This window comes from Trichosurus vulpecula, chromosome 8 (genome assembly GCF_011100635.1).
Source record: "Trichosurus vulpecula isolate mTriVul1 chromosome 8, mTriVul1.pri, whole genome shotgun sequence".
Classification (NCBI taxonomy): domain Eukaryota; kingdom Metazoa; phylum Chordata; class Mammalia; order Diprotodontia; family Phalangeridae; genus Trichosurus; species Trichosurus vulpecula.
In genome coordinates this window covers 149,470,738-149,495,902 of record NC_050580.1, presented here as the reverse complement: position 1 = coordinate 149,495,902, position 25,165 = coordinate 149,470,738, and the positions used below count along the sequence as shown (strand labels likewise).

General features: G+C 46.2%; 1 protein-coding gene across 1 annotated transcript in view; it reads right to left on the bottom strand.

Moving 5' to 3' along the window:
• Positions 1-3,562: 3,562 nt before the first annotated feature.
• The window catches only part of PLEKHO2 (pleckstrin homology domain containing O2), a 40,855-nt gene continuing 19,252 nt past the window's right edge, over positions 3,563-25,165 (bottom strand). The window contains exons 4-6 of the mRNA XM_036735820.1: positions 17,952-18,056; positions 14,570-14,668; positions 3,563-8,001 (exon numbers count right to left, since the gene is read on the bottom strand). Of these exons, the coding sequence (XP_036591715.1) occupies positions 6,781-8,001; positions 14,570-14,668; positions 17,952-18,056 (1,425 nt within the window). The 3' untranslated portion in view covers positions 3,563-6,780. The remainder of the gene's footprint in view (positions 8,002-14,569; positions 14,669-17,951; positions 18,057-25,165) is intronic.

Genomic DNA, 25,165 nt, shown 5'->3' with positions numbered 1-25,165 from the left:
TCCCTTCAATCTTACCAGGATTGGATGTTAAAGAAGTCTTCCCAAACTTTTAATCCAGTTCATATTTGGATTGGTAATATTTTCACCACTTGCAAGTCTGGAGTGATTATCCAGTCCCTCCCAAAACCTGCTTCCTACCCTTATCTCCAACGTATAAGCTCCCAGATTATTGTTGCTGGTCCTACATTACACTGTTCTAGGTGAGACTCTAGCCTTGTCCCAATTCCAGTATAAGAAAGGTACTTCCCTATTATAGGCCCCTAAAAGTCCTCTCCTGGACTTCTGATCATCTACCCTAGGGTTCAGCTCTCTACCCTTGGTGCTATCTAGCATCTAGATATAGTTTACCCAGCAGCTGCATGGCCTCCATATCTGGCACCATATTTACTAGGAGCCAGGCTCCACCACCTCAGTTCTTCCAAGAACCAGAAGCCAACTCCCCATCTATTCTCATCTCACAAGCACTCTTCCCTTTTGGGCCACTTGCTAAGATCCTTCTTCATCTCTGAAAGATGGCTCCGGTTCTTGGTTCGTTGGCTCTGCAGAGACGACTGATAGGTCCTGAGGTCAAGGAAGGTCTCCATTCTCTAGGTTCAGGTTACTTACTAGTTCCACTCACTTCCCCAGCTTCTCTTTGCTGAATCATCATCCCCTATACTCTGCTTCCCTCCCCCCACCCATGCAGACTGTCTCCTACAATCAGTATCACTCCAATTTTGCAATACTCAAAACAAACATTGTAAACATAAAATAATGAACAGTTTCTGTGCTTATCAACAAGACCAGAGGGTATGCTGAGACAGAGTGGGTGGCTCTTTACTAATATGATTTTAGGGATGTTGGGTTTGCCCTGCCTGCCCCCAAACTTCCTTCCCCAGCATCCTGTGACAGCACCAGGAATTCCCCTATTAACCATTTCTTCAGTTTAAGGCACTGAAGACCACTGTTAAAAAAATAATTTGTCACCTAGGACAGATAACACATTAATCTGTCATCTATCAGTAATCAACTCCATGGCTTGAATGAGCAGATGGCTTGCTGGAGGGAACCCTGCAAAAGGACAGGGAGGGTGTGCAGTGGAAAGCAGAATTGGAAGTCAGATGACCTGGGTCCAAATCCCAGCTCTACGTGAGTTTAGGCAAATCACTTGAACTCCCTGGGCTTCCGTTTCTTCATCTATAAAATGAGCGTCCCTTCTGGCCTTAAAGCTATGATCCCATGAACCTAGGAATCAGGACACCTGGGTTTTAAGGACTAGGTTTGCCATTAACTAGTTATATTACAATGTACAAGAGACTTCAGCTCTTCAGGCCTGTTTCATTCGTAAAACAAGGGATTTATAGCAGATCTATAAAGTCCCTCCAGCCCCAACAATCTCTGAGTCTGGATTTCTGAACTGATCAGATTAGCTGGACAAGAGGGAGCTAAGATGGGGAGGGGGCGGGGTAGGACCCAGGATCAAGTTAGGAGAGACCCTGGAAAGGTGCGAAATATGGAACCCTGCCCTGAGAGGAAAAGGCATCATGTCAAGAGTTTAGAGGGACGATTTTCTTTTTTAAATCTAGTTGTCTTTGCATTTTTACTGATTCAATGAGCATTTATTAGGCACCTCCTGTATGCCAGGCATTGGGTATGCATTCAGTGTGAGAGGCCGGACCACTGGAAAGCCTGAAATTGTGGCTCAATGAGTCTGGGGCAGTTTGGGGTGGAGAATGTAAACTTGAAGCTTGGGTGACAGACAAGCCAGATGTTGATTCAGAAACTGGGTCCTCAGATTCAGTGCTCTTCAGTCTCTTGGCTTTTCCTTCCCCTGCCCCAGAGTCCCATCCAGGCCCAGAACCTCTGGAAAGCCCCAAGTGTGGTTTTCACCCTCCCTGCCTGTTATTCTTGGCTCTGGAAGGCCAGGAAGCCCATCCCCTCAGCTGGCTAGGCGGCCCAGGGCTCCGAGGGCTGCTCCCAGGGCCTCTGTTCTCTGCAGGAAGAGGAAAGGGGCGGCTGGGGCCTCGCGGGTGAGTTCCTGTGGTGAGTGGGGCCTCAGCTGATGCTGGCTGCTCCTGCTATCTGTCAGCTGCAGTCGTTGTAACACACTCATTTCCCCTTCCCCCTCCCCAGCAGGAGGGCCTGGGGGTGGGCCAGAGGGGGCTGGGGCAGGACAGGGTCACAGTTTCATCATGACATTGTAGTTATCCTTATAAGGGAACATCGCCTCCTGTGCCTTGCAGCTCTGTAGCTGGCCTGAACTGCAGAGCCGACTGGGGTGAGGGGAGATTCTCTGGGTCCTCGGAGGAAAGGAAGGGGGTGGGGTGGAGATGAACAGGCCAGTCTGTGGCTCCTCCCAACCCAGACGCCTTAGATAGCTTTAGAAGTAGTAGGTGCTCTATGGGACAGCCTCGGGGAGCTGGGAAGGTAACATCCCTGCTTTCATTGGCCACCTCCTTGCTCCTAGTAATGCCTAGAGGTGAAAAGCTTAGGAAGAGGGGGGCTCCAAGCCCATCCAGAAGAACCCATCCTTAGCCCCCTGCTGTTCCCCAGCCCACAGAGCTTTCTCCCTCAGTTTCTCCTTGGGTACAATCAAAAATTTCACCTTCTGGAAAATATCTGGGATTCAAAACCACTGAGAAATTATCTTTTGGTGTTTTTTGTTTCATAGAAAAGTATGTTTCCTCTGAATGTAATAGGCTTCTATCGGCCTAAAGATAGATACCTGCCACTCATCCCACCCAACCCCCTAAGAGCTGTGAGATTCAAAAGAATTGAGAGTTCTCTTCCTGACCACTGTTAGTTCAATAATAAACACACTGAGAGGTAGAGAATCTGAGGCTAAGGCCCCTTGTGAGGTCTATCCTCCCCCAGCCATCAGGTTTCATAGACTGGGGCCCTGAACCAAAGAGATGTATATGCATGAACCAGCTCAGAGAGTAGGGCAGTAGAGAGTGGGGAAGCAATCCCCCCCAAGCCTGAACTTCCTGGTTCAATGAAAGGGGGTCTTTTGACTTGGAGTCCTATTATCGTTCTGCCTTTCTCCTGTGGATCATATTCTGAGCTGCCTAGGGTGTAGGGGTCCTGAAGGAAGAGTTTGTATGTGGGAGGTTGTCCTTTGAAGAACATGGCCATGAGACATTTCTTGCTGCCATGCTGGTGGCTGGGGGTAGGGGGCAGTCCTCACATGTTGTCACTTGTTATGGTCACCAGCTCTTCTGCAGGAATCATTTCCAATTCCCTTCCATGGTTTCTGAAAGATAACGGTGGAACAAAACTGACTGGGGGGGAGGGGGGATTGAAAGGAAAGGTGCCTGGCTGAAGTCCACAAGGAAGACTTGAGAAAAGGAATAGCACTTCCAGTCAAGCTTATAGAGAAGGGTTAATGAATCTCTCAAGGCCTGGATCCCCAGGACCTGAGTTGGCAAGACCATCTTCTCTTCAATAGATGTTACCAAGAAGACCCTAACACAGAAGGCTCAGGGTCTGCAAGGGACTCCAGTTTTGGTCCTCAGCCCTCTGGTCCTTCTTCTCTCCCCAACTGACAGTCCTGTCACCAACAAACAGCTCCAGGGCAGAGACATACTTAAAAAGGGGTTTTATTGCCAACTCTCAAAAATTATGTCACGTTCTAGAAGCAAAAGATGCTGAATGCTATTTCTCCTCCTCCTCTGGCCAAACAGGCAAAGCCACCACCATTCACATTTGTTGTCCCCTCACCCCTTTCCAGGACCTCTTTCATTAAGAAAGGGGAACCCTATACGTGGAGCTGATACCAAACTGGCCTTAAAAGGGAGTTGATTGGGACAGGACGAAATAGTTCAGTTTTTTAAACCAGCACCCCTTGAGAGGTGGAGGTGGAGGTGGAGAGGGACATCCTCATAGGGAGAGAGAGGACAGTGGGAATCCTTTGCAAAATATACACATTGTTTCTTATTTACATGAAACATAGGCCTGCTGCCTACTCTAGGGTGCCACCTCCTCTTGGAGACCCCCATCCTTTCCTCTCTGAGCCCTGCTTACCATCACTTTCCAGTAACTGGAGGCCCTACAGTGACCTCCAGAAATGGGAGATCCACCCCATCTCCCATCCCCATTCAGCCCTGAGTGTTGTGCAGAACCGAGGTGCGTGTCTCAGAGTTAAAGGGAGCTGAAGACTGTCAGCAAACAAGTCCCCATACACCTCTCTAAAGCAGAATTCTAGGAATGAGTCCAATTACATCCCATACCTCCAGCACCACCCTGGAGAAAGGCCAGCTTACTCATGGCAATATCTTGTGTTATAAGATAAAATTTCAGTAAATAAGGCATGAACTTACATTGCTAATTTCTGCTGTAGCCAATGCCTGTGCTTGACAAAGGCCAGCCCACAATTCAAACATTAAATGACTACTGTGTGCAAGGCACTATGCCAGGTGCTGCATTATTAGGAAGGTCCATGGTGGCATTCTCTTTTTAATCCTTCACTAAACAAAAAGTGCTCAGGCAAAAAAACAAACGAAAAAAAAAAGTCTGGAAAATGTCTGAACCCAGCATAGACTTTGGGTGGGGGGAGCTTTAATGAAATTTCTAGAATGGGTTAGGTCCCCGAACGCCTGGCTATAACAGTTAACTATTCGTTGCTTACATCTTGGGATATTGAGCTCCAGGCTATTCCTGGGGAAGCAGCTGATTGGTACCAAGAACAGCTTCTGAAAATGCAGAGTCCAGTCTTGGTTGGTGGAGGGAGTGAGGCCAGGGAGGCAAACATTGCCAGACAGTATAAATTGATAATCTGTGGTGACACACAAGGCAAACTGACTGTGACATCTCCCCTCTCCCATCCCGCTCCTCCCTCCCCCTATAAACCCTGGAAGAGGAGGCAGTTTTGAGACCAGGGAAAGAAAGGTAGAGAAAATGTAATTCCTGTCACTTCCTTGGTTCTTCCTTCTTTTCACTGAACCATCCAAATCTCCAGCCCCAGGGAAAAGCAAGTGCATGATTAGAAGGGAGAAAGGTAAGGACATTGGAGGACACTAGTCATCATAAGGTCCAACTTTATCCCAGATCATCCACACTGACTTTGGTGGAAATCACTAGGAATCACTCATCTGGCCCGGCCTGACCTGGTTATCCACTGGTAGGGCTGAGAGGAATTACTCATTCCCAGGACAAGTTCCATCCATTCAATTACTGTAACTAATACCACTCAAATGAATGTTCGTGGTCATTTACAAGAAATGGCCTGATAGACACCCCTGAAGGCTATTTAACCAATCCAGGTGAAGCAAGGAGACTAAGCATATAGACGGCATAAATGTAAAGGTCACTCAAGGAGGGCAAAAATTATGATCCTCCTAGAGGTGTATTTATTTTGAAATCTAAAAAAAAATGGTTCTTTTGAGTGTCCAGAATTGAAACTAATGTAAGAATTTAAGAAGCTGGGTAGTCTGGGTCACAATCCTGCCCAGAAGTAGAGGGATGAACCAGGTGAGCCCTTGAGAGCCCTTCCAAAGAGAATCACTGAAACCTATGTTGGCTCAGAATGCCATAGCTAATTGGTCCCCTAAGGCCAAGCAGCATTCCTTCTCCCTATCCCTCCTTATTCTGCAGCAACAACCCCCGCTGGTCTGGGAAAGGGCCTCAGCTTGACTATTCGAATTTTAGGAACCAAAAAGTAGAAAGACTCAAACTCTTTTTTGCTAGGCATAGGTCGATCTACATCTAGGTAGTCCTTGAGTATTTGGAAATGAAGTTGCCCCCAAATTCTCTTTCCCCAAAAGACACAATAAAGCGAAGGGATGATGTGCCCTGGAGCCCAGAATGTAAGCTCTTGCATATCCTCCAGCCCCCTTCAGGATATAGGGTTAATAATGGTCCCAAAGCTAAACCAAAGTGGCTAAGACGACAAATACTGAGACATTAAGAACGATCAAAGGCAGCCATAACTTTTCTCCCTGAGTGGGTAGCAGACCCTATCATCACTCATATCTCTCTATGCTGCCCACGTAGGGCATCAGGATAATGGCAGAGGGAAACACACCCCAAGAAATACAACTGGCCTAGTCTCTAGGGACCATTGATCCCTGGGGAATCCTGACTAAATGATGTGGCCCAGACACTTCATAGCTCTCCTTTAGTCTACTGATCAATAGCTCCAGCCTAGACCACATTGGGAAAGCCCTAGTCCTAGATTCAATCTACGGATATGGTCAGGCAACACCAGACAACAATTTCCCATTGAGAGGAGGGGGAACAGAATTTCCAGAACAGTTACAGTGTATGACTGTTCTCTTCTAGCATAACTGGCCTTCCTTCCAAAGATGCCTTTCCTCTCCTGATTGATCCACCACCCAGCCTGATTTCACTTTCAAATGAGCATACAGATGGCCAGAAGGTGAGAACAGATGTTCTAGATGGAGACCACACAGCAGAGATGAGCCTGGGTATTCATGCCCCCCCCAGAAGGATCCCCTTCCCTGTGTCTGAGGCCGAGCACCCTGAGGCATCCTGGGTATATCCAGCTATTTGGGGTTAGATGTTAACCCTGCAGGGCTGCGAGATGGAGACACATGATTGACTGGTTTACCAGTCAGCAGGCTGTCATCCCTCCACATCAATGGAGAGAAGACTTCACTAGAAAGAGAGCATCAAAGAGAAGAGGAAAGAGGGGCCATTGCTAAGAAAGTGGCTGGACAAGGGATAGGGCCAAGCTCAGACTTACGACTGTCTGTTGGCCCAGTAACAGCATTGGTGAATAAAAATTTTGAGGGAGACCATAAAAGGGGAAAAAAAAGAAGAAAAAAAGTGCTTAAGCATGCCCTAGGGAGCACTTCTCCTATACAGAGTCACTAGGTCCTTCTGCTTTTCTTTCTGCTTCTCTGTCAGGGTGGTCGATGGTTCCTTGTTCAGTTCTCCTAAAACTTTAATTTCTTGCAAGACTTGGGTGGCTTGCCTCAGCTGCTCTACAGCCTGGTTGAGCAATGTCTCGGCATTGACAGGGGGTCCATTTCCCTCCTGGGCATGCTCCAACTCCCTGCCTAGGGCCTGGCTCAAGAGTTGCTCAGTCTTTTCCCTTTCAGAAGTCACCTTCTTCTCTATCTTGACCAGCTGGAACCTGTCCAGGCACAGACCTTGACCCTTGTCACTCTCAGTCAGCAGGTTCCCGAGGGAGGCGCATCGGGGCTGCAGTGATGGCAGTACAGGGGACTTATCCTGGAGGGTTGCTCCTGAGCCCTCCTGGGCTCCTTTGTCCCCCAAGGCATCTGAGCTGGGCTCTGCAGGAGCTAGCTGCTCCTCACCCTCCTTCAGGGGAGTCTTCTGGTCCCCTCTATCCTCCATGGCTCTCTGCAGACCTGATTCTAGAACATGTTCTACACCATTTGCATGGTCAGTCAGGCCATTCACTGAAACTTGGGAACAACCTGGATCAGGATCGAGGGTCTTGGCAGCCTGGGAGTCCTGGCATTGCTCTAAGCTGGTAGTCTCACTCCCCTTCAGAGATGCTTTCAATTTTTCAGACAGGATCTTTGGTGGAGGGGCCGGGGGTTTCCCTCCCTCCTTGGAAGCAGTCTCTGAACTGGCGGGTTGATCTGATTCTTTGCCAGGAGGGGTGGGAGGCTCTGGGCTTGGATTTTCCCAGCTTACTTTCAGTTTCTCAGGCTGGACCTTGGGAGGTGGCTCAGGAGGCTTTTCTAAGCTTTTCTTTCCTTCAGTCAGATTCTCCTTACTACCTCCAGGCAGGGTTGAGGTTTCCAAGGCCTCCTCAGTTGTTTCTGCCATACCCTGGTGCTCAGGATGGTCCTGGCGATCATCTGATGCAGGAGTTGGGGTGCTCTCCTCTGACTCTTGTTTTTCAGCACTATCTTCCAAATTTGGCTTCTCTAGATCCTGGGAGGGGGGTTTGGTTGGAGGCATAGGTGGTCGAGGTATCTCTGTAGGGTGGGAATCACTGATGTTGTTGCTGGAAGTGAAAGAGGGGGGCCCACTGTCTGGCACTTCAAGGTCCAGCCTCAATAGCCCATCTGATGCAGCACTGGCCACCTGGTTGGGGGAGAGAAGAGGAGAGACTGAGTGCCATCTCCCACAACTAATATCGTTCAAGGCAAGGAGAAGGCAAAGCAGAGAGTGGTGAGGACAGCTTTATGAATAGCATTAATCCTCTTCCCAAAAGTCACCTGAGTCAGGGGGATCAAGCAATCACTTTAGGTAAGTTTCAGGATTGCCAGGCATTTACTTTACCCTGTGCCCCCCACCTCCACCCCATACACACACAACAGGATTCTACGATGTTCTAGAGGCACCAGAATAAAAAGGAAAGATGGAGTTTATTATTTATAATACTTATAAATGGAAAAAGAGCACTTAGCTGAGAGGTAGGGGAATTGAGTTCTAGTTCCAGATCTGTTAGTAACTGACTTAAGGGCTTTTTAGTTTGTTTTGGAGGCTTTTTTGGAGACTGAAAGTATAGCAGCTACTCACAGACCTGATCTTACTGCTGATTGACACAAAAGCTTTGACGACTTCCGTTTCTGACCTGGGCCAGTCAGCCTTTCCTTGGGCAAGGACCCAAGGGACCCAAAGGACCACCATATTGGTTCTGGACTTAGCTCAGATGCCTAGTCAGTTTCAGCTCAGAACTCCAAAGCTCAAGGGATCTACCAACCTCAGTCTCCCCAAGTAGTAAGGTTAAGGCATGGACCACTAAGCCTGGCCAATCGTGTGGCTGTGGGCAGGTGGCTGAAGATCTCTGGGCCTTAATTTCGATTAGAGGACTTCTAAGGTTTCTGCTAACGTTCTATGACTCTGTGACTATTGCCTTCAGAGCTATGGCCTGATTTCTGCTGAGTTGGGCTTACCCGTATGCAGTTTAGGCTACACGTTGTGGATTTAGTCTGTACTTGGAGGGTAAAATGGAGGGAGGAAAAGAGAATGAGACTGAGCAGGGTCTGTGAAGTTGTGGCTGCTCCCTACCAAATTGAGATGGCTTCCCACAGCAGCTTCACAACACCGCCATCTTGGAAAAAAAACTCTTCCCAGGACATCATGGACAGTAATGTTCTATCAATGAGGAAGAGTTTTGAACAAGGACAATGAACCAAACTCAAGCCCAGTGAGTTGTGTGGAAATCAAGGAAGCCATCCATGGGCACCAGTCAGTCAACTACCTTGGCACCACCAAGAAGACAGCCAAGAGGAAAAGTTGTGTAAATATTAACAGAAAATAACACTAGATTGGACTCAGGATAGCTGGGTCCTAGTCCCAGATCTCTCACTAATATACTGTGTGACCTGGGACAAGTCTCTTCCATCTGGGCCTCAGTTTCCTTATATGTAAAATGAGGGGTTTAGACAAGAGGATCAATGAGGTTCCTCCCAGCTCTAAAATCCTATGATAGAAACTTGCTATCTTCCTTGAGATTACTCATGGTCTCACGAGCTTCATAAATATCATTAGGTGGGAAAAGTGGGAAATGCTCAAGTTATTCAGTAAAGACCTATTTTCTAAGACCCGTATCCACAAAGTGCCAATCCTGCTCCCCGTTCCCTTTCACCGTTCTTATACCTCTTGTTCCTTTCTTCCTCACATAAGTTTTTTTTTCACCCCTCCCCTACTCACACCCCACTTCAAACGGAATGTTAGGGAGGGTCAATAAATGCCTCTGCAATTCCCTCTGAGCTCTTCTAGAGCTCCTGCTCCAACTACCGCATGTCTACTTATACCAGTACATGTTGGGGGAAACTGAGGCACAAAAGTAGTACAACTGATCAGCAGCAAAATTCAGATGTACCCTACCCACTCCCACTCCCCTCCAAAGTCCTTTCCTTAACAGGCTACATTTTTTTTCATTCTAGATTCAGGTATGCTTGACCTTCTAGGGGAAGTGTATTGTGTCTGATGGGAACAGTGGTGTAAGGGAAGGCAGGTTCCCCCTTCCTCTCCCAGGTTTCACAAGGGTCTGAGAAGAAACCTGGCACTGTCTGTCATAGACAGGAAGCTGTTATGAATTAGGGTCCTATTTAGAAGAAGAAAAAAAACAGAGACCCTACTTTAAGGTGCCCTGTCTTGACTCTATGAATTGGCACAGCTATTCCCAAGTAATTCCTAATCCAGTAAGTCCTTGGGTCTATTATCCAGGGGAACATTCTCCCTGAGGGAAGAATGAACAGTCACAAATACAGGAGAAATCCGAAAGTTAAGCAAGGGCCAGCCCCCAAACCACAGTTTATTTTCAGGAGGAAAGAAAACAGTTGCATAATAAACACAGCAAAAAGTCCCTCTTTCTCCCCACCTCCCTGCCTGTCTTGAGGGTTCTGTGGAGCTGGGACATGATAATGACTCGTTCCTCCAGCCTACCCAGGGCATCACTGATCTTTGAGGAGTCTGGGGAGGTTCTATAAAGCAGGGATCTCACCTCTGTACCCAGCATACTGATCTCTCCTGAGAGATACTTTCAGGTTCTCAGTGGGGCCCTCCCACTGCACAGCCTAGCCCGTAAGACCCAGAGATTCTCTCCAACTGCCCAACCACAAAGACACTCAGATAGACAGCCTCCTCCTTCCTTTCTTCTTGCCTCTTGCCCTGATCTTGAAGTCTATCCTATCCACACTGGGACTTGCTTCCCTCAATTCTCTCCAGCAACTTCATTCTTGCTCTCTCTAGTTACCAGCTCCTCTCCTGTCCCAAAACATAATCAGCTTTTCCCAATTTTGGAAACAACCTTCACTTTCTCCTCTGGCTAGAATTCTGTTTCCTTACTTCCTTTCCCACCCAAACTACCTACCTGAATGAGTGATCTATTCTCACTGCCCCCTTTCTTCTTCTTTCTCTGTCTCTCTCTCTTTGCCTCTCTGTCTCTGTCTGTGTGTCTGTCTCTCTCCATCATCTTATAAGCTTATTCTACTAAAACTTCTCTCTCTCTCTCTGTCTCTCTCTGTCTCTGTCTCTCTCTCTCTCTGTCTGTGTGTCTGTCTGTCTCTCTCTGTTTGTGTATCTGTCTCTCTCCATCATCTTATAAGCTTATTCTACTAAAACTGCTCTTTCTCTCTGTGTGTCTCTCTCTGTCTCTCTCTCTCTCTCTCTCTCTCTCTCTGTCTCTCTCTCTCTCTCTCTCTCTCTCTCTGTGTCTCTCTCTCTCTCTCTCTCTCTCTCTCTCTCTCTCTCTCTCTCGATTGGGATTAGATGACTTGCCCAGGGTCACGCAGCTAGTAAGTATCTAAGGCCAGATTTGAACTCAGCTGCTCTATCCACTGAGCCACCTAGTTGCCCCTAAAACCGCCAAGTCTAATAGCTTTTCCCCTTATTCTCTGACCTGTTGCTGCATTTGACACTGCTTACCAGGCCCCACCCACTTAAAATTCTCTCCTCTTAGATTTTGGGACACTAGGACACTGTCCCAGTACGGTAATGGCTTCCTCATTTACCTCTCTCCTCAAGTCTCTTCCCTTCTCCAAACCATCCTTCACAGAGCTACCAAAGTGATTTTCCATAGCCCAGGTCTGCCTCTACTCACAAAACTCCTGTGGGTCCCTATCATCTCTAGGATCGAATGAGTATAGATATACATACATACATACACAGATATACTTACATACATATCAGCTCCCTTGTGCAATATTTAACACCTTGCACAACCTTCTTCCTTTCTGGCCTTATTCTATATGATGACTCCTTTACACACTCTGTAGTCCAGATAAACTGGTCTTCTAACTGTCCCTTTTGCAAGACACTCCATCTCTCGTGTCTCTGCACTGGCTGTTCCCCATGTCTACAATATACTTCCTTCTTAGCTCTGTCTCCCCAAATCCTTAGCTTCCTTCAATGCTCAGCTCAAGTACCGCCTTCTACGTTAAGTCTTTCCTGGTTCTCCTAGCTGCTAGTGACTTCTTCCCCTCCCCACCCACATATTACCTTGCATTAATTTTGTATAATATAAATGTGTGTGTCTATACATACAGACACACACATATGAACATATATTATATATACAATATATACATCCTATCTCTATATGATCTTCTATCATAGATAGATAGATAGATAGATAGATAGATAGATAGATAGATAGATATGTGTGTGTATAAAATATGATTGAACATGAGATCCTTGAGGGTAAGGACTTTCATTTTTGTCTATCCCCAGTGCTTAGCACATAACAGATACTTAATAAATACTGGCTGATTGCTTGGTTCTCTTCCTACTTCTAGGACCATTTCACCAGCTCCTCTTCCTCCTCTCACTCCCTAAAAGTGTATATTCTGGTCTCAACTCTTTGCTTGTCTCTCCCTTGGTGATCCCACCCATGCTCACTGCTTCACCTATCCCCCTACACAAATGATGCCCAAATCTACATTTCCAGCCCTGATTTAGCCTCTGAGCTGTAGCTCTGCATTTCCACTACTCAGTAGCTGTCTTCCCTCGGATGCTTCCCTCTTGCCCCATATCAAATGAATTATTCAAGAGTTATTATTTCCATTGTATTTAAGAGGGAACGTTCCATCTTCTCCCTGCCCCCTCCCATCTCTGTTAATGGATCATCATCATCATCATCCTGGTCAACCAGGCTCAAAACTTCAGTCATATTGGACTCTTCCCTCTTCCTCAGTCTCCAAATCCAGTCACTCACCAAGCCCATTCAGCTCTTTCTTTACAACTTCCCTCATCTATACCCACCCTCCTTTTTTATTTCCTGTACCACTGCCCTAATTCTAGCCCTTCCTGGTATTACCTCACTCATGAACTAATATCTTATCTTCCTCAATGGTCTTACTATGTATTCAGTCTTTCTTTTCTTTAATGCACCCTCCAAGCCACCATCAGATTTACCTTCAGGGAGCACAAGTCTGATCATTATCATTACCCTACCTAAAAACAAAATAAAACAAACAAAAAAAAATAACTCCTTAAACATGGTCCAAAATTCCTAGTTTGCCATTCAAGGCTCTCCACAATCTGTCCCCCAAATACCTTGCCAACCTAATCTCCCAGATATATAGAAACTCCAAAACTCCAGCCAAGTTGAGCTAAGCAAATCTTTTCTATTTCTGGCTCGGCCTTTGAGCGTGCCTCTGCCTAGGATGGCTTCCCCATCATCTCCGCTAATCAACATCCATCTTCTGAAGCTCAGCTTACAAGGCTGCCATCTCCCTAAAGCCTTCCCTGCTCATTCCAGCCAAAAATTCTCTCTCCCTCCTCTGAGATCATAGAGCACTTTGTTTAAGGCAGCTAAGTGACATAGTAGATGGAGCACCGGACCCAGAGTCAGGAAGACAGCCTCGGACACTTACTGGTTGTGTGACCCTGGGTAACCTCTCCTTGGTAGCCTCTGTTCCCTTATCTCTAAAACAGGGATAGTAACAGCAGTTACCTCACTGATTAGCCGTGAGGATCACACGCATGATTTAGTACATGTAAAATACTCCGCAAACTTTAAAGCGCTCTATAAATATCAGCTGTTACCGTTGCTGTTACTACTCATGCCATTTCACATGTATGTACATTCTATTTCCAACTAGACCATAGGCTCTGGGAGAAAGCCCAGATGATAACCTGCTTGTGCATGCCCCTTGGTGCCTATCAAAGGGCACAGAGCAGGTAGCCCCAAGTACTTACTGAATGAATGTTTAGACAATAAACAGCCTCTTAGACTGGCTCACAGACACACACACACACACACACACACACACACACACACACACACACACACACACAGCTCAGAACAGTTTTTCTCCCCGTTTCTCACCAGCTACTCAGCTTTTGGATTTCCTTGGAACTCTCCAGTGTGCTGCCCCCCCACCCTGCACCGGGTACCTCCTCCTTCTCTCCATTTTCAGCTACTTTTTGTGTGTTGTCTTCCCCCCTTTAGATTGTAAGCCCATTGAGGGCAGGGACTGTCTTTTGTTTTTATTTGTATCCCCAGCATATAGTAGGTGCTTAATAAATGTTGTGTTATTGTTGTGTTTTGTTATACACATCCAGAAGCTAAGAGGCACACAAAGTCACACATATGCAAGCATACCATCTCAGGCACACAATCATACATTTGACACTCACAAATGCATGCACACATATACTCACAGTTATTCCTCTGGTTTTATCTACATTAAACAAAAGTCACTTTTCTTTGGACCTTAACCACAACCATATTTCATCTCATAGAGGTATATGGCCTTTGATCCCTGCTCCAGGCCTCAAGGATGTGCACTAAAACACCAGCCTATCGAGGGGCCCATGACAAAGCCACACTGTGGTCCTGTACCAGGCACTATCCTGTGCCTGATACTGATACTGACCCTTCCCCCTTCCCCAGGATGAGGGGATTCTAATGGACAAAGACGTAATCTCTGGGGATGCTGGGCCTGCAGACCTCACCAGCTGTTGTCTGGCGACAAAGGAGCTATACAAACCCCACCCTCCTTCTTCCTGGCTGCCTGTATTGTAGTTACCCCTGGTGCATGTGTGTGTGTATGTGTGTGTGTGTGTGTGTGTGTGTGTGTGTGTGTGTGTGTGTATTTAGGACTAGCAGGAGAGAAAAGAAGACATTTGTGGGGAGTGGCACCTAGACCTCAGTTAGGCCCTAAAGGGCCTAAATCACAGCCGGAACTGTCCTCACCTCTTTCAAGTGGATTCTTGTAGGTGGCCGGCGCTGCTGACCCCTTCTCACCCGATCCCGGGTCACATGTTCTAGGGCACAGCTCTTGTCCACCTTAACCTAAAAATGTTAATGAGACTAAAGTCAGTTATCTGTTCAAAGCCTTAGAAGGAAGGAAAAAAAATGCTCTGGAATTAAATCTAAAACACAATCAATTAGCAAATATTTATATACATATATATAGATTAATTTATAGATTAGGCACTTTTAGGTACTGGGAATACAAAGATAAAAATGAAATCACTCCTGTCCTCAAGAGACTTACATTCTATCTGATGTGTGTATATATGTGTGTGTGTGTATGTGTATGTGTGCGTGTATATGTGTGCGTGTATATGTATATATGTATGTATGTGTATGTGTGTATATATAAATACATAGAAGGCAGTGCCTAAGATGATGTGTGTATATGTGTGTATATATGTATGCATGTATGTGTATGTACGTATATGTATGTGTATGTGTATATGTGTGTATGTGTATATATAAAAATACATAGAAGGTAGTGCCTAAGAGAAGGTTTGAAGGAAACACAGGTTTCCAAAAACCCAGGATCCCTCCTTATTGCCCTTCTCCATCTCTCCTCATCACTCTCAAGTACCTCTGGAGGCACCAGAAAGCACTTCAGCAGGTCACGTCCCATCTCTGTGCCTCAGTTTCTCCATCCATACAAGTGGGATAGTAATCTCTACACCCCCAGTTATTCTCTAGTTGAATTGGAGTGTCAGTATCTGTCACATTCCTCTACCCCCAACTCACTAGAAATCTGCCTCAGGAAATATCCAGTTGTATTACAGGCCCTGCCATGGAGCCCTGGCCTTCCACAGCACTCCCTAGGCTCACAGGGAGCTGTCCACCACAGGAGGATGGATGGACACTAATCTCCTACTTCAGACACAAAAGTCATCATCTCTATTTAAATCAGCACAGAAACAAAGGAAAGCAGATGAAAGGAAGGAAGAAGGGAGAAAGGGAAAGGAAGGGAAAGGGAGAAAAAAGAAAGGAAAGGGAAGGAGGAGAGGAGAGTAAAACAGAAAAGAGAAGATATGAGAGGAGAGGAGAAGGAAAGGATGAGGAAAAGGAGAGGCGATGGAGAGGGAGAGGGGAGGGGAGGGGAGGAGAGGGGGGAGGAGAGGAGAGGGGAGGAGAGGAGAGGGAAGGAGAGGGGAGGAGAGGGGAGGGAGCCAGAGAGGAAAAGAAAAGAGAGAAGAAAGGAGAAGAGGGAAAGGGAGAGGGAGGAGAAGACCTAACCTGGTCTGAGTGTGAACCTTACTCCAGCTTGAAGAGTCAACTGCTTGGTGCTGCTACGATGGGAATTACTCTCAATCCCTGCCCAAGCCCAGATTTCATGAGTCTTTCAGCACTCCAGGAACACCAGCAAAGAGATCAAAACACACCTAGAGCCTCCCCAACACCCTCAGCAGGTGGGTCAGTCATGATGGTCTATCTTCATATGACAATGAAGAGCTATCTCAAAGGGGAAAAGGGCCAATGGCATGAGGCAGTGAGTGGGGATCTTCCTGGGAAGGTGGTACAGTGGAAAGAAGGCTGGATTTGGTGTCAGAGGACCTGGCTTAGAATCCTAGCTCTCACAGTAACGTACTAGCTATGTGACATGGGGAAAATCATTCAACTTCTCTGGGCCTCAGTTTCCTCATCTATAAAATGAGGAGAAAGGATTTGGATAAATGACCTCTAAGTTTCCTTCCAATTCAAAATTTATGATTCCAGATCCTATAGGTAAAAGCTGACCTTCTCAGTAAAAACCCAAGTCTGCTCACAGTATTGCTCCTCTTTCAAAGCCTCAGCACCAGCATGAAAGGAAGAAGGAAGGAAATGGGGTGTGTAGCTATGGTTACAATCATATCAGAAGACCCACTACAGACTCTAAGGGTCCTAAAGGCAAGGCTGGCCTTTGGCTAACACCCCAGAGCCCCTTAATCCTCAGGACTGTTTCTTCCCTTGACCATAGTCTATACTCTCTATTTTTGGTTTTTATTTTTTGATCCCATTAGCCTATGATTTCATTAGCCTAGTGCAGAAATTCCACTAATTCATTGTAACTTACAGTTTTAGAGAACAAATTGGAGGCATCCAAGGTCAAATGACTCACCCAGGGTCACAAAGGCAAAAGTGGGAACTGAACCCAAATATTGTTGACTCCAAGATCAGGTCTCTATCCACTATACTAAACATCTCTCTTTCCTTATTAGAATTTCTATATCCTGCATCCCAGCCTTTTGCTGCCAGTATTTGGAAAGGATCCGATTAATGTGAACTAAGCTGTGCCCGCTGATAACAGGTTTAGTGAATTGCTACTTCCCAGGTATTCATACTTTGGCAGGAGGTGATGCCTTTTTCCAAAGAAATCGATGGCAAGACTTATTTTCAATACTTCAAGGATTTGTGATTTCACCAGAGTGGGTCCCCTCTCCACTGATACACATCACAACCCTTATACTACTTGGTAGACTGCTGATGAAAATTCATCACCCTGTGGCCATCTCATGGCGATGCTTTGAATTTAGGAAGGCTGGTCCTCAGATAAGAGATAAACAGCCTGCTCATAGACCCACATTCAAAGCCTTTCCAGAGTAGGAGGACCTAGGGTGACCACCCTGATTGCTACATCAAAGCAATACTTTTCATGGAAGGAATAACAAGATTTATGAGAGGCAATGTGTGGGAATGGATAAAGAGTCAGAGTTTGGAGTCCTGTTTTTGCTACCCCCTGCCACTGTGACCCTGGGCAAATACTGTAACTGCTCAGTGTCCTGGGCAACTCTCTAAGAGTCTAAGTCCCAGAGAGGTTGCTGATCTGCCCTAGTAGAGGGAGCTTCCTCAGGGCTCTCTATGCCAGTAAAACCAAAGGTCTAGTCTGTATCTTTTTTCCCCTTTAAAGCAGACAAAGCACTTGGAATGGATTTCTTTTCTAGTCTTTCTTTTTTTTGTGGGGGGGGGGGGGGGGCAAGCAGGGTTAAGTGACTTTCCCAGGGTCACACAGCTAGTAAGTATTTGAGGCCAGATTTGACCTGAGGTCCTCCTCACTCTAGAGTTGGTACTCTATCCGCTGCACCACCTAGCTGCCCCAACCTGGGATGGATTTCAAAGCTAGTGGATCTGTCTCTGGCCTCTCTTCAAAAATCACACTCATCCTGAGGGCAGCCCCGCCCAAAGATCCCAAGCAGAGAGCAGAGGCAAACCCGCCAGGTTCTGCCACTGACCAATCTTTATGGCTCTGACCAAGTCCCTTCCTTTCTGAGAGTCAGCTTCCATCTGTAAAATGAGGGGAGCAGACCAGATGACCTCCGAGGCTGCTCCGCTTCCAACCTGGGATTCTTACCTCATCAAAGGCTTTATTCTTGCCTCTGTTGATGCCTTCATTGAGGGCTTTGATCCAAGACTCCTTCTCCTCCCCATTCTGAGCCTGGAATTTGATGTCATGGACCTGTCAGAGAAATCATACAGTTTAACTGGCTTCAGATGCTGTGTCTATTAGGGCATGAGCCCCAACCACAATCTGCAAGGTGACAGAGAACATAGTCTTGGGAGGCAAGACTCCATCACACCCCAACACACACACACACACACACACACACACACACACAATCACTATTATTCAGCTTCCACTCCCAAATCATCTTTCAGATACACAAATTTGGGGAGTGGAAATAAAATGGAATTACAGTGTTTTCTAACTGCCAGACCCAAGCACAACACCTGATACTTTCATTTGGGAAAAGGGTGGTAGGTAGGACGACAGGGGGGGAATAAGAGAAGAGGAGAGGAGAGGAAAAGGAGGAAGGGCACTCGGAGGGAGCTTGCAACTGTTCCTAATTGGAAAAGCAGAATAAAGATGATGGAGTGGAAAGACCTCCAGGGCTAAATAAAAGTACTAGCAGCTGACATCTCTATAGCACTTTGAAGTCTACAAAGAGCTCTCTGCTCACAACGCCATTAGGCAGGTTGTGTTATCCCCACTTATCAAACTGAGGAAACCAAGGCATAGAGAGGTGATACAGTTGGCCCAAAGACACAACTAGTAAACATCAGAGCCAGGATTCACACTCAAGTCTTCTGACTCCAAGTTCAATACTCTATTATACACCACACTTACCTCCATTCAACCCTGGTGGAACTGAAGCCAGCTTCCCTAACCACACACCCCTTAACCTCAGCTTGATTTCAGGAAACCTGGGTTCAAGGTCTACCGTGGTCACTAACTCACTGCTTAGAAAAGATCCCAAGTAACAACCAGAGTCCGTTCCTGTCATTCGTCATCACTGTAAACTCCCCACTCCTCCCTCAAATCCCTGCACCCAAGTCTTTCTGGCCAGAATCCCTCTCTCCTCTGTCCACTCTGTGCTTTGCTATAAGAGCACAATTGTCTGCTGACAAAGTTCCACCTTCCCTCCCCACACCTCCTCCAGGACACGGGCTCTCTTCCCACCAAAGAGAAAGGGAACGGTAAGGAGACAAGAGGGATGTTCAATTGATGTAATAACAAATTTACCTTTGAATGGTAGCTTAAATTTACAGAATACTTCATTGTGTGAAAGCATCAGCAGAAGCTTTATTATCCCCACTTTACAGATGGGGAAAGTGAAACTCAGGTACTCATCACCCATTAGAACCGGCAGGGACATTGGACATCGTGTAGACTAGGAGTTCTTAAACTTCCTTTCATGTTATGAACCCTTCTGGCAGTCCAGCTAAGCCTAGGAACCCCTTTTAAGACGAATGCTTTTAAATGTATAAAACACAATACATAATATTACAAAGGAAATCAATCATATTGAAACAGAGATGTACAGTTTTTCAGGGTCACCCTAGAGGTCCACTGGAGCACCAGATAAGGACCCCTTATCTAGATTGGTCTCCTCACAGTGACAGAACTGAATCCCAGAGAGAAAGAGAGGTGGGATTCAACCCAGGTCTCCTGGCTCCAAGTCTAAAGCTCTTTCCTCTCTCCAAAAATATCCACTTATTTGTTGGATTTATAAAAGGCATTTCTCCTGTCTCTACTTTGTTATTATATATTGGCTTCCCACTTTCCATGTTATATAATATCTTTGCCCTACAATTCATTATTAGATAACATGTTCCTTTGTTTTTGTATCATATAGAAACGTTCCCAGCCCCTCTCTTCACCACCCAAGCAGCAACATAGTGTACTATATATGGTATTAGACTTGGAGTCAGGAAGATCTGGGTTCAAATGTCACCTCACACACTTAGTAACTCAGTAGCTAGACAAATCATTTAACCTCTCTGGGCCTGTAAAATTAGAGAGTAAGATTTGAGGCTTTCTAAGATCAGCTCTAGCTCTAAATCTATGATAGGCAGCCAAGTAGCATAGTAGATAGAGCTCTGGACCTGGAATCAGAAAGACCTGGGTTCAAATCCAACCTCAGACACTTACTAGCTATTTGACCACAGGCAAGTCACTTAACCTTGTCCGCCTCAGTTTCCTCATCTATCATATGGGGATAACGATAGCACCTATCTTCAAGGGAGTTGTGAGAATAAAGTGAGGTTATATTTGTAAAGTGTTTTGTAAACCTGGCAGCCCTATATAAATGCTAGTTATAAACTAATACTGTTATTATCATCCTATAACTTAACCATGTACTCACTTACATGCAGGTCATCAAGTAAGAACTAACTTCTCCCCCTCCTCAGCAGCAGACCATGGAGATCATGGACGGCAGCTGTGGGATGGGAGTAGATAGGACAGTTGTCCCTGGAGAGACAGACAGCAGCAAAACAAGGCCCTCTAACCAATGCATATTTCCTCCATACTCCTAAGATATGGGTCTTTATATTGAAGGGAACTTAGGGGTAGTATATTAACTTGGAAGAAAAACCAGGTTCAGCTCCAATGAAGAATGGCAGCAGCATAATATAATCAATGGACCTCTCCCTCTTCATCTTGAACTCCTAACTTCCCGGCTTCTTTCGGTTCTCGGCTAAAATCCCACCTTCTGTCGGAAGCCTTTCCTAGTCCCCTTTAATACTAATTCCTTCACTCTGAGTTTATCTCCAATTTATCCTCTATATGTCTTGTTTATACATAGTTGTTTGTGATTATAAGCTCCTTGAGGGCAGGGACTATTTTAGCCTTCCTTTGCCAGTAGTCCTAGCACTTAGCACAGCATCTGACACACAGAAGACACAATAACGTTTGTTGACTTGACCAAGAGACAAGGAGACCCAGGTTTTTTTCCCATTTTAGTCACTAATTAGCTGCGACTTGGTCATATCTCTTCATCTTTGAGCTCCTCGTGTGTAAAAATGAAAGGGTAGGACTAAGCTGTTTTGATTCAATGAGGAATATCCCATTTTCAGATATGCTGGAGGGAAGCGGAAACGCAAGAGAAATGCACAAGTCACAAGTGTTATGGATATACAAAAAGTCATCAGTCACCTGGAGTCAGCACTCCTGTTGCCATTACCACCTCCCTGTCACCCTAGACAAAGAATTCCCTATCATCATCATTAATGATAAAGTCTTTTCTGCCCCCCTTCCCTGAAGGAAGTATTAGCTCTGGAAGGCAGCATCTCATTAGCCAGGAAAATTACATTCTGGGAAGCTCAGGCTACAGAGGAACAATGTAATTCCAGTTAGTAACATCATATCACACTTCATCCTTTCCAAAGTACTTTTATATCCATTATCTCACCTGATCCCTACAATCCTATGAAATAAACTAGATGAGGACCAGTTGCCCCACTCTACCAATGGAGAAACAGAGGCCTAAAAATTTCAAAGGGCTTTTCCAAGGTCACAAAGTGGCCCAAGAACTCAAAGTCTCCTAAGTTTTCCACCGAACCAAGCTGTCTAATACCCCCACCCCTTCAGGAATAAAAACATTTTTAAAAAAAAAACTTGTCTAGTCAATACAATGACCATTGGGTCAGGCTGGTGATCTCTCTGCCAGGGTTCAAGGGCTTCTTCTTCCTAGGGAACAGGGGCTCAGCTTCAAACCAGGACTTTAAAAAGGCAGGGGGGACTTTTAAAAGGCATACTCTTGCGCCATATTTTAGAATTCTCCATTCAGCTGTTTCAATTTTCCTAACATATTTCAGGCCTCTCTCTTTACCCCAAATGAATAAAAGGCTGGAATGAGCTGGACACAGGCCAGAGAGACCGCTGTCCTAGTAAAAGTGAGAAGAAAGAAGAGAGGGAAAGGAAGAAGAAAGGAGAGAAGAGAAATAAGAGAAAGGAAGGAGAAAGTAGCAAAAGGAAAAGGGAGAAAAAGGTTAAGTGAGAGCCAGCCAAGACAGCAAGGGCCAGAACTGAGCACCAAATTATCCCAGTAGCCCCACAGCCTGGCTGACAGTGTCTGAGCATGACCTCATGGGTCAGGGGCGTGGGGACCCGGGGAGGCACAAAGAGAGGGGGTATACAAGACACTAGGGCTTTTGTTTATTTAATTAAAGGGGGAAAAAAGGTCCCTGGACTAGACAGCATTGCCCACGTGATCTCCATAGCCAGGCCTGTGGAGTATGAAGGAAAACACACAGGGAGATAGAAAACATCCTGGAGACTGGCTGATGGGGCGGGGCGGGGGGGGGGGGGGGGGTGGAGAGGGGACAGAGGGATGGTGATGACCCACACCAGGCAGAGAGCACAAGGAGAAGGGCATCTCTAACACAGCGGCCCCTCTCCCCAAGAGAACTGAACTGTCTCCCTGCCTACAGGCGTATACAGCTCTAACAAGGAGAGTACCTTCCTTATAGCAGGCTTTGGGGGAAAGTACATGTAAGGGGGGGGGGGCCGGAGACGGGGGGAGAAGCTTGATGCAGCAAATCAGATAGAAAAAGGGAAATGTAGTAGCCCCCAGGATCCCTACCCCAAGCAATGGCTAAGGCTTCATAGCCTCCTCTCCCTCCACTTCTCACTGCTGGGCAGAACTATATGAAGACAATAGGCCCCTAAGGGGGCTCCCCAAGAGCAGGGGATCCATCAGCTCCCATAGCTCCCAGGCTGGACCAACTCCCTCCCCCTCCCCCTCCCCATTCATTCACTCAAACAAGCAGGTTATTCCTGTTTTTACCCTCAGGACAAGGGTAGGAGGTTAGACTAGATAACCTCTAAGATTATCCCAGGCAAAGATTCTATGGGTGACCATAAGCTCAACCAGATGGGGCAGATGGCAGGGAGTTGAGGATATCCACTGTCCCTACCCTACCCTAGCAGAGGCTCTTATTACCACTCACCTGGACTATTTTAATAGCTTCCTAATAACACTTACCACTTCAACTCTCTCCAAAGAATGTCACTCATCTGCTCAAGCTATGATGGCTGATGGCTCCCTATTATCTATCCAAGTATAATCTTTACACTAGACTCTGGAGCCACTTCCCCTTTTTCACACTCTTCTCTACTACTATTCCCCCTTTAAGTGGACTAAGCTCTAGTCAATCAGGTGTTTGGTCACACTGTTGCCTACTCCCAGAAAGCCTCCTTCGGCTCTCAACCCTATAGGATTGCCCCACACATCCCCACCCTCCTCCATGAAGCCTTCCCTGATTCCCTTCCTCAATTAATAATGACCTTTTAGTCCTCAGACCTCACAAAGTACATTGTTTGCATTTATCTTAAAAGTTATGTTGTATTATTTTGTTACATTATGTGACATTATGTTTCTTATTTGTAGTTATGTCATATCCCCTGATAGACCATAAACTATGTAAGAGCCATAACATGCCTAAACCCAACTTTGTTTTCTCCTAATCACCTCAAACTACTAGTACCCTGTTCAAAGGATTTGCCTGTGAAATTTCTGTTAAATTGAATTTGTTGAAAGCCAGGTTCTAGGGACATGCTGAGGAGTCCCTGGGCTTCTCAGTTATGAGTCATAGCTCCTCACACCCTGCCCTAGCCTCTGAAGGGCAGGATGCCAAACACATGAGGGTAGTCTCAAATGTCACGGGACCTTCCTCAGACACATAGGACACTAGGAAAGTCAAGACACCACACCAAAGATGAAACTTCTGAAGACAGAACAGATCAAACCACTGTTCCCATAGTCGAAGTCATCTGACACCTGGAATTTGGGGTTTCCAGATATTTTAGCTTTGTGGTTATAGACATGCACAGTCCTACAGTCAATCAGTATCTCCAGCCTTAGGGTCACCTACCCTTAATCCTAGGGGTATTTGAAAAAAAAAAACAAACCCAGGCCTATGATCACATTTCTCTGAGTTCCTCAGCCCCCCTGAGCGAAATGGCATCTCCTTTTCTAACTCTTCCCAGCTCCATCGCATAAAATGGCAAGGGAAGCTCTGGGATTCATTATAGGAGAAGAAGAGGTGAAGAAGGGAAGGAAGGTGGTGAGCTTGAGAAAGAAAAAATAAGAAAAGAAAGGAAGGAGATAGTAAGAAGGAGAGAGAGAGAGACGGCAAAAAGGGGGGGAGGGCAAGAAAAGAGGAAGGAGCAAGAAAAGGGGAGAGAGCAGGAAAGGAGGAGAGAGGGAGGGAGGGAAAGAGAGAAAGAGCAATTGAGAGAACAAGAAAGGGAGGAGAGAAGAAAAGGTCAGGTATGATAGGAGAGAAGGAACATAAGCCAAAGAACTCCCAGCTGAAGATCCCACAGCTTCTCCATTTCTGCCCTTCCTAGCTCCATTTTGGATGTTTCTCAGAAACTGAGTCACCCAGAATTTCAACATAACTCCCAGCTTGCCTCTGCAGCCCACAGAGTCCTCCAAAAGCACCACTCTAAACATCTGACCTTCCAGTTGTCCCTGAAACATAGAGGTGTGGCCTTTCCCTCCTTCCTCCCCTCTTCAGGCTCAGATTCCCATCCCTTCATTAACATACCCCTTCCAAGTGGCTCCTGGGGTCACCTGGGCCTCTAGGAGTGAAGGAGGATGGGAGTGGCTGAAGCCAGAGAACATCTGAACTGAGGGGGTCATGAAGGGCCTGAACCACTGCTCACCCCACAGGTGATCCAAAAAGGTATCACCCAGAAAAATGTTTTTTTTTTCTTTTTGTTCCGTTTATTATCAGGGAATTGAGGGAGAGGGAGAACATGGTAAGGCAGAGCACTGCCCTGTGACACCAATGAGGCAAGAAACCTGCTGGCAAAAGCCCCTGTTGCCCCAATATATTCCCAAAGCACATCTACTTGGGCAGATTTACACAGCATCATACAAAATCAGAGAGACACACGCAGGCACTCCATAGAAACACACGTACACATACACACACATACACACACACATACACACACACACATACATACACACATACACACACACATACACACACACACACACACACACACACACACACACACACACACACTCCCACCCAGATCTAGGAGGAGGTCCTAAATCTCCAACTGGGCTTAGCCATAAATCCATTCTCCCAAAGGAAACTCATCTGCCTGCCAGACAAACCAGAAGGTCTGACTCCTCCTCCAACAGGGAACCAAGATTAAGTAACTATTGTCAAATGGCACAAACCTGGCCTGAGTACCAACCTCTGCCCCAGTCCCATTAACTTTTCGTACTTTAAAAAGCCAATACTTATGAAAATAATGACAGTATA